Source organism: Dinoponera quadriceps, unplaced genomic scaffold (assembly GCF_001313825.1).
Source record: "Dinoponera quadriceps isolate SergipeBrazil2010 unplaced genomic scaffold, ASM131382v1 scaffold1846, whole genome shotgun sequence".
NCBI classification, from domain to species: domain Eukaryota; kingdom Metazoa; phylum Arthropoda; class Insecta; order Hymenoptera; family Formicidae; genus Dinoponera; species Dinoponera quadriceps.
The window spans coordinates 738,746-749,320 of record NW_014556140.1 but is presented as its reverse complement, the minus strand read 5'-3'; the positions used below and the strand labels follow the sequence as shown (position 1 = coordinate 749,320).

The following is a 10,575-nucleotide window of genomic DNA, read 5'->3' as shown; positions in this document are numbered from 1 at the left end:
TATACAATTACGTATATGTTTATAAAATATATCCATTCTTAATGCTAATGGACTTTACTGAAAAAACTCGTTTAAACTGGATTAAGAAATGCTAATTATTAATGAAACAAATCTAATTGGAAATATAAAGCATTTGCTAATAAAATATACTGGATATTTCTTTAGAATCAAAATAAAGCTTTATACGATTTAAACATACGCTTGTAACATCTAATTATTTCTTTCCCAATGGTCGTGTCATTCTTCTTATACTCAATGTTAAAAAGGTATCCCCTCTCCACGTGTCCTTACTCTTTTACATATTCTCTTCCACATTCATGTACATTTCAGTCTCAGTATAAACGCGCTCGTCGTCGAGTTCATCTGACGTGTACTGATTTCTAAACGTGGCTCATTGGTTTCCGTGAGTTTTCTACGCGATCACTTTGATAGAGAGCTACATTGCTATCATTAGAGGAAATCAAAGTTGGCAGGAACCGCCGAAGAATCTGCAATTTGGCTTCTTCAAGTAACGATCAGCAATTAATTGATAATTGTGAATATTATATTCAGTGCAGCAACAATGCACGTACTCGGAACTAAGAATGGAAAAAACTGTTTTTTTCTCCAGGCACATGGACAGAATGATACTGAAAAATAAAACCTACGATGACTTGTTGGACATCTCGAAACCTACAGATACTAGTAACTGCCAGAGCGAGATCTCTCAATATTACAGGGGACGTAACATTCTCATAACGGGCAGTTCCGGCTTTTTGGGCATACTTCTGATAGAAAGATTACTGCGGTAAGTACTTTAGTATGAGAAAATATATTTCTCAGTTATCTTTCTTTTTGGAGCCAAAATGAAATGATATCAGAGTGACACAACGTATATATATATATATGCCATGTTCCAAGACGGCAGATTAAATGGGGTTGTTCCATTTCTAGCAGATTAGCAGATTTAAAAATCGACTTTTCTTTAGTAAAATTTCCCGAAACCGAAACCGAAGCTGAAACGACGACTAAAAATAAAGCAACGTATTTAAACGATACGTAATATTTTAGACAAAACGTTGTTCCAACGTTTCAAAAATATTTATGCCCTTATAAAATATCATTTATAATAATTATTTATGAAAAGACCAATATATTGTTTATACCAAACGTTCGAATGTTATTATAACGGATACACTTCAGTGTGCGCAGGAAAACCCTATTCGCACAATAAACGCTTGGTTGTATAGGAGTGCAAGGTATGCATTTCAAAAATTTGCTTGATATATTTCATATTCGACCTTTTCTAAAGTCGTAAATATTAATGAAACGTTGAAACAGCACTTTGTATGCAAAGTTATTTCCGTGTCGTGTTTAATCATATGCACACGGAACACACTGTATAATACAATCATAAAGCGAAATCACGAATAAACATTTCTCAAGAATTTCGTTAAAAAAAAATAATATCTTTAGATGCTGCCCGGATATAGGAAAAATGTACGTGCTTATGAGGGAGAAGAAAGGGAAATCAGTAGATGAGCGGTTCAACGAGCTTTTTGACAACGTTGTTAGTAACATGAGTGAAATATACGTGATTTTATGAAGCTCTCGTATCGCGATTTTTTTCTAGGTTTTTATTTTTAGGTTTACGACAGAATGAAGAAAGAGCAGCCCGACTTCATCGCTAAGGTAATAATGATAGAGGCCGACTTCGGCGAAGCAGATCTGGGCTTGTCGCCGGAAAATCGGAAACGTCTCTTAGACACAAACATAATATTTCATATGGCGGCGACCGTGCGATTTAACGAAATACTTCGAATCGCGGTGAACATCAACGTGAGGGGAACCAAACAAATGCTTCTTTTTGCGAAGGAGATGCCGAATTTAGAGGTGACATTTCAATCTTGCCTCACTCTCGTATAGATACATAAATTATACTCGCACTAATCACACGACGGCTTTCCTTTTCTTTTTTCTTTGTTATTCAGGCATTTGTTTACGTATCGACCGCGTTTTGTCACTGTGTGAAAAGCTTTATCGATGAGAAATATTATCCTCCGCCTTTAGAGGCGGATAAGATTTTAACGTTGATCAATATTCTGGACGATGATAAGCTGGAGAATATAAAACCGACGTAAGTATTGCTACGTGATAAAATTTATTTGCCTAATATAATATAAATATTTGTTTAACTTATGTTAAAATCAGTCTTTGTTAAAATTATTCAGATAAACTTTTAACATACCCATATGTACTAAATATCATTGGTGATATATTTTTTATTCAAGTTAACAGATAAGTTACGTTAATTATCTTTAACAATTAAGACAGTCGTCGTCTTAAAATTTAGATTATACGAGATACATGCATAGCTAGAACATAAAAATAGTATAATAGTAAAGTATATAGTAAACAATTTTGTGTTAGAAACTATCCATTGAGATTTTTGTGTCATTTTAACATGAGGAATATATAGAAAAAGTACACATATTAAATATATGTTAAATATATGTTAAACATTAACATATTCACCTTGTTAATATATTGCTTTTTAACGTATTCACCTTATTCAAATAACAAAAAAAATTAAATGGATCGTTTTAACACAAAATTTTTTACTAAGTAGGTATGACACTGATCGAATTTAATGGTGCATAAATTAAGAAGATTTCGGGTTAAATCATTGACGACATTCCGAGAACAAGATGATGAAAAAGAAATTATAAATAATATTTTTTGTACGAAAATAACAATTTGTTATATCTGACATCATAAATGTAACGTACAATTTGTTTGTAATTGCATCAAATGTCACATATTTTATGTTGATTTTAAAACGAAACTTTTTACTGAGTATGAACAATTCTAACAGCGTATCCTTTAATCTTAGTTCGTTCGATATCGAAGGTAAGATTAAGCATTCTCACGAAATCCTTATTCTTTTCGGATGAGTGCAGATTACTGGGCGAATGGCCGAATACTTACGTGTACAGCAAGGCGATCGCCGAAGACTTAGTGCGTCAATACAGTGTCGGACTACCGGCCTGCATCATACGTCCATCGATCGTAGTGACAACGTTGAAAGAACCGATATCTGGATGGACTAATAACTTATACGGAGCGATAGGCATAGTAATGGGCACTTGTATAGGTTTGTTGCGTACTTTACATTGCGTGCCCGAATATATTGCGGACATGATACCCGCCGATTACGTAATAGCGAACATCATCGTTGCGGGCTGGGACATCGCCAAAAGAAAGTAAGTTAATATTCCGAATAATAGAATCTTCGTCATATATCCTTTGTTATATTTTTTTCCGCTTACAATGCTGTAAGCGTCATTCCATCTTTTTTCTGGCACGTAATAAATAATAAACGCAGCCATAGTAAAGCATAATTTTATTCATTGTTTCTAATACTCGTTTTCTATTAGAGATACTTTGCTAAGCATTGAAGAAACGGACCCAGACGTTCCTGAAACTGAAAGAACGCCGATTTACAACTGCGTGTCGTCGCCCCAAAATCCTATTACTTGGAAAAGATTCACGAGTTTGAACGAGAAATACGGCTTACAAATACCGAGTACAAAAATGATATGGTACTATAAATTCACTCTAAATAGATACCGATTTATGAATGAGATATACGTGATATTCCTGCACTTTATACCCGCTGTCATAGTCGATGTTTTGGCTTTCCTCATAGGCCGAAAACCCATGTAAGTTCTTTAAGTTCTTCTGATATCAGAACGTATGATCCCTTATTAGTAACATGTAAGAACTAAATAGCGAAAAAATAGTTCTGACAAACTTCAAATTGGAATACCGTAAAAAAAAATACAATTTAAAGTTTTCTTAACAGTCGCCTACAAAACAAAGAAAATTCTTTTCTTCCGAGAAAAAAAAAGAAAACAGATATTATCAATCCTCGAAGAGAATCATTTTATGCATTTTAGAGTTACGACGAATAATTTCTATTAGTTTCTTTGCCAGAGTTAACAAATTTGACAACTTTTAGGTTAGTAAAATCTTACAAAAAGTTAGACAAATTCATCAACGTGGTAACGTACTTTACAATACGTCAATGGCAATTTCGCAATGACGCTGTTTTAAAACTCTGGAGTCGTCTAAATTTAGCTGATCGTAAAATGTTCAACTTCAACGTACAAGACCTATCCTGGAAGGAATTTACGGTGAACATGGTTTTCGGACTTCGTTTGTATTTACTGAAAGATACGGAAGATACTATAGAACAAGCACGCATAAGATATAGGAAGTAAGTATCAGTATCTTGTAAATGTGTGTCCTCTTTTAGCTTTTATGAAATGTACGTATTATGACATACCTTTTTCAGAATGAAGATCGTCCATTATACGATAATAACTATTGTCTCGATTTTGCTGATGTGGGGTATCTTAAGCTTAGCAAATTTCGTAATATCATTCTTTTCGTAGAATTTTGTCGTTTTTCAAGTTGTATCGATAATAGTGGTATATGTAGTAAAGGATAGATAATTATATTGATAAGATTAATAGCAAAAATAAAAATATCTGTAGTTTACGTATTATTTTTTATACAAGTAGTTATACACTGTAGTTTACGTATTATTTCTTATACAAGGGTTTAGGTATGTTCTGCATTTACTAAAACAATAATAAATGTTTGCGAAGATTTTAAGAGCATTTTTGTCACGAGTGTGAAACAGAACAATTGCATTCGACAGACAGTCGCGATCGTTAAATGAGGCGGTCAAGCAAAACGGCATAGATAATATTGTTTTTTTCCTTACTTTTTTTAACTACACAATTGGATAAAATGCGTTTTTTTCTTGGGTACGGTTCTTACGTGATTATATCGTTTTTACGTTCGAATAAATATGTATGAATGAATATTTAACATCTTTGATGATCGTACTCAAAAGTTGGTATAATATTATGTGAGAAAAGTGTTGTTACATTTTTTATTACAACTTTAGCTTCGGAAATATTTTCATTCGGAAGCTCGGTTTACGTGAAAACTCCGGATAAGCTGTCAGGTAATATCGCGACATTTTTGTTACGAGTCTTAATATCTTTCCGATAAATTGCTCTTATAAAATGGCAATGTGTTGCATGTTATACATATTAATATAATTTATGCGTAAAATTTGTTATCAATATTAATACATGTAACGCCAATCACGTCATCATACACCTAAAATGGATGAATCATTTAATAAGGCAGTCAAGCGATACGATATCGCAATATTGAATGCATAAGTAAAACGATAGATTGATAACAGATTGTCGAATGCAACTGTTCTGTTTCAACTCGTAACAAAAATGTCGCGACATTACCTAACAGATTATCCTGAGTTTTCACGTAAACCGAGCTTCCGAATGAAAATATTTCCGAAGCTAAAGTTGTAATAAAAAATGTAACGACATTTTTCTCACATGATATTATACCAACTTTCGATTGCGATCATCAAGCTCAAAATGCAGTCAATTAAAATAAATTAATATTTATTTTGCACACAACATGTTATAACCTCCCCTCTTCCCTCCTCTCTCTCCCTCTCTCTCTCTCTCTCGCTCTTCCTCTCTTTCCCTCATCTCTTACGTTACACTATACGTGCGATACGTGTTAGAAAAGCCAGCGATCGCCGACTCTTAAAGTGCGATAATTAATTAAGGCAGGGTTATTAATTTATTTTCACTTTCTCGCAAGACTATCGAATATCTAGCCACGATGACGACTGGGGTGGAATGCAGGACATTGAATTTCTTAAATAAATCCTACAAGCCTCAACAAGAAGAATATGATAGTGAATAATTATTTGTGAATCACAAAGCACTAGTCTGTATAATGTTACGCTTTTGGATTTCGCATGAATTCTTCGAGTTTGGTGGGATTTACACGGGCTTAAAGAATTCAAATATCGACGTTTACATAAACTAGTGACACTAATATACGAGGACCACGTGATAACCATCTCGCGAGTCTTGCTCTCTCCTTTTCGCAAGCAGACAGAAATTTACAGGAGCACATAGGATCGACGGTTGGAAAATCTTCGCGAAACGCATAGAAAATGTTTACACGCCGTGTACCGAGATGAAGGTATCTGTCGAAGGAGCCACGTGGTGTTAATCGCCGTGCTGAAAGGAGATAAGGCGAAACAAGGGAAGTTACACAGCCAGCTGGGTAACGAGGGGTCCGTGATCCTGCACGGAGGCGCGGGAGAGTGCACCTATGGGAAACTCGAGATCGTGGCCGTATGTAGATGGTCGCGAGAGGCGCTAAGAGGCCGGTGGTGTACGACGATCGCGCGCACGAAGGAGGTTGGTCTATTAGTTCTGTAACCTCCCGGAACAGGCGAAGGAGGCACATATCTGTGATCGGCGCCGATAACGTACGAGACGGCCGAGAGAGAGAGAGAGAGAGAAAGAGCACGCGCGCGCGCGGTTCTCACCCGAATACAAGCGTTTCGTTTTAGACCCCGCCGATCGCAACCGAGGCCGTGTGCTTCCAAGATGGACCGTTTTTGTACGACCACTCAAAGTCGAGTCTATCGTTAGTCGCGCGAGAGCCATTCCGCTCTTCTCGTTCGTCGTCTTCAACTGTATGTAAGAATATTCGTATACGATGTACAAGGTACACTGAAAGAAAAAAATGCTACCGTTCAAGTAATATTTACTTGAGTAAAATCGTTACTCCAACACTCCTCGGCAAATATTTACTACAAGTAGAAATATAATAAACTATTATTTCAATTATTATTTCAAAAAGTTAAAAAAAAATACAGGCACAATTTTCGAGGACGATAGGAATCTTAATGAGATGCGGACGTGGCGGGGCGTATTAATTTTCGGATTATCGCGCGCCCTGAAATTACACCACTTTCGGATTCAACGATTTGTGCAATTTGCATTTAATTTGATTTTAATTAATTCGATGCTGTTCCAGTGCGGCGTTAATAACACGCTTGTCGCGAGTGTGAGAGGAATTAATCTAATTTGCTCGCAGTCGAATAATTTCGAAATACAATGATACACAATATAATAAGGAACATAATTAAAATGTAACAAGAGATAGACAGAGAAAGAGAGAGAGAGAGAGAGAAAGATTTCTCAAATTATGAAAATAATACCGCGAACGAAAATTGATGCGCACATTCACACAATGATTTACACGTGCCACGACATTTTCACATAAAAGCAGCGGCTTGAAAAATTACCCGGATTTTATACGCATATTTTTATATTAGACGCATTCATTCATTTCATATAATATTATCTTCAATGTTATATATATAAATATAATTTATTTAACATATATTATCTATTCAATATTATCATTTTTATATTGCAGAATACACACGCATCTCCACCTCATCATCACAGATTAATCGCGGAAGGAACCTCCCGCGCACGTGAGCCTCTCGTTTAATTTCGCGCAAACGACGGAAGGACACACGCTTTTCCTGGCAAAGGAACAAGGCCGGATGATCAGGACGACGATAAGATCTCGCCGGCGAGATAACACGCAGTTGTGTATAACGGGCGGGGGAAGGGGGAGTGAGGGGAAGCCGTTTCATTTGCGAGGCCGGCCGCAGATGCGCCTTATAGAGGATCCCATCGACGACCTCATATCGCCATATTCGACGCGCATTAACTCCGATGCGAGCGCGCGCGACGACGACGATGCGCAGGATCAATGCGTGTCTCGAAGAAGGGAGACCGCCCGTTTCGCAAAGATCGAAGGATATACCTCGCCGGCGGGCTTCCCGTGTCTGAATAATGTTAATGCCGACGATAAATACGTCCCGCGATCGCCGGCGCGGCGACCGGATCGGGAAAATTCCCAGGAAGTAAAACGGAGGTGACGTGACGCGCGTTTAGATTTCCCGGCCGCGATATCGCGGAGAGCTTCCGTGCGCTTCCGCACCCTCGGCGAAATTCACGGTGTCGTAGCGGATCGAGCGCCGACGTTGCGTCGTGCCCGGCCGTATCGCTCGATGGGGCAATTTCGGCTATTCTAGTCGGAATTGATGCGGTATTTGGGAAAATCGTGAGAAATTTGTAGGCGGACGTGACGGATAGGTGCGTCGCTGACAGCGAACGTGTTAATTCCGTTTGCCGTTTACAAATAAGAAGAATGACGGACACCACCTGATGGCTTCTCGGAGTTACCGTTGCGATGACGCGAGCATCCACGAGGAGAGGAGAGAGAGAGAGAGAGAGAGACGATCGTGATTCCAACCCCTTTCCGTACTCGAACGTAACGTCTGCGTGGGTAGCGCGCGCGTCGCCTACACGGAACATCGCGGACAAAAAGGCGGATTTACACGGTCTACGCGATGACGCAGATTACCGTTTTGTATCGCGGATGTTCAACACTGATTATTACATCCGATAAGGAACGCCGATGCGTTGACCCGTCGGCCGATAAAGGTCACGTTCCCGATCGCGAGGGTCACCGCGGGTTCCCTGTCACCCCTCCCCCTCTCCATTGACTACAATACATCCCGGGAAGCGCATCTTGGTACGTGACAGTCGTCCGTAAGAACGAGGGAGCCACACGGAATTCGTGTCGGCAACGAAGCGCCGTAAGAATGAATCCCGCTGAGGAGGAACGGGGGGAGAAAGAGGACACACACACACTCCGCTCGATTGTAGATAGAGAAGCGGCAGGAGGGAGGGAGGGAAGGACAGGTTGCCGCTCGCTGCCCACGCCGCGGATTCCAGGGATGCAAATTCGCCCGAGCTATCGTCCGAGCTATCGTGAATCACCTCTTCGGCACGGCGCGCACGGGGAAGACACAAAACGAGACGCTCGTGCGAATGCAAGAACCGGCCGTCCGCGGAAATATCGCGGCTCTACCTGTGTGCGTGTGTGTGTATCCACTCTCACGCGCAACATCGCGCCGGTGTCTCCATTTCTTTCTTTCTTTCTCTCTCTCTCTCTCTCTTTCTTTTTTTCCCTCCCTCGCTGCGCGACTGCACGTGAGGACACGACACGGACGGATGCACCGTGTGGGTGCACCGCTGCACTTGCGCCGCGACCCGCTGGGACCGCCGCGCGGATGCATGATGTATAACCGCCACCGGGTTGTGCAGTGGCGAATATGCAAACCGGCGTGCCCGCCCGGGGTCAGACTCTGCCGGCTGCCCTCCGCTTCTTCGCTCTCTCACCCCGTGTGCTCATTCTCCCTCTCTGCCTCTTTCTCTCTTCAGCCTGCCAGTCGAGCCGGGTCCGAAGTACGGAGGAACGAGACGGTCAATACAGAAGGAAGTCGTAAATCATGTACGTACATATATATGTATTCGTACATTTCGCTCCGGCCAAGCCGCGTTCGCTTTAACATTGCGCCCGGCGACTCGTTAACCCTCTTAACATGCGGGCGTGAGAAAAAAGCGTCTACTCTCGCGTGACCGGGGAGAGGATCGTTCGAGGCGGTCGTTCGGAAGGACGTCGGACGAAGGATTCCATTCGTAGGGCAAGGGTAAAAATATGTCTTAACATTAACCCTAGAATACTAACGTGCGACTCCAAGAGAGAGAGAGAGAGATGTAGATATATTTTTTAAATCCGCAGCAATTTCTACCTCTATGAAACTTGAAAATATGCATACACGTTGTATTACTTTCAGCGGAATTTTAGAGTGAAAAAACAAAATAATATGTCGATTTTGGTGGATTTTCCCCTGGCAAAGATTGAACAATATAAAAACCCGGTTTGACGTGTTCCTTTTTAGTTCGTTCCGCACACCTCCTATTAAAATGGGCGGCGCGCGATTAACTTCATCGTGCGCCGAATTCTGCGCGCGCTCTGCCTTCCTTATCCATCGCGTAACCGCGTAGCGATCGCCGACGGCAATTACCGCCAGGTATTCCCGGAACCGATCCCTTCCGGGACGTCTTTGCGCGCGCGCCTCGCCGCGGACGAAGAAGCGGCCGTCCTTTCCCGCGAGCACTGCACCTACGTATGCACCTGGGGAGACATTTGTAACGATCGATCGGGCGCGCGGAGACGGCACGGAGTAAACGACGCATTTGGAAGCGATTACATCACCGATCGATCGAAGACATAATAGCGTTCCGCCGGGAGGAGGAGGTACGCCGTCCTCCCCGCGGGCCGCGTCGCGCAAAACATAGTATTCACGCTAGGAGGGTTAGAAAACGGCAGTAGAAGTAAGGGTAATGATGATTGCACGAAATGAGCCTGATAGCCGGCGGTGTGTATGTGTGTGTGTCTGTGTGCTCGATCGCGGACTATAAAGCCAGTTGCGTATCGCGTATCGCACACGGTGCGTGTTATCAGCCGTAAAAGATTTATGAGGAGCGAGTGTCGCCGCGACGGGACGCCGAATGAAGCGGGCGAGCGGTGCACGAAACTACTACGCGGAATTAGAAGCGGCTTCACTTTTACTACGTGTAATTCCCTCGAACGTTCATTCACCCGTAAATACTGCGAGCGCTCGTTACAAATGCGAATCGACGCGGCGTGAAAATTACGTCGTTCTTGCGAAACGTCCTTTCGCGAGGACGCTAGAAAAGTCGTCTATTTATCTCTCCCTCTCTCTCTAATGGCGCGCGGCATTATCGTGTCGGA

The 10,575-nt window shown here is 41.3% G+C and overlaps 1 protein-coding gene across 1 annotated transcript; it reads left to right on the top strand.

The window, feature by feature from the left end:
- The first annotated feature begins 434 nt into the window (after positions 1 to 434).
- Positions 435 to 5,455, top strand: LOC106746932 (putative fatty acyl-CoA reductase CG5065). Its single transcript, XM_014624084.1, has 9 exons — positions 435 to 508; positions 611 to 787; positions 1,456 to 1,549; positions 1,627 to 1,872; positions 1,971 to 2,116; positions 2,940 to 3,242; positions 3,417 to 3,701; positions 4,001 to 4,258; positions 4,337 to 5,455. The coding sequence occupies exons 2-9, from the start codon at positions 615 to 617 to the stop codon at positions 4,434 to 4,436; spliced, it is 1,605 nt and encodes a 534-aa protein (XP_014479570.1). The 5' UTR covers positions 435 to 508; positions 611 to 614; the 3' UTR covers positions 4,437 to 5,455.
- Positions 5,456 to 10,575: the final 5,120 nt, after the last annotated feature.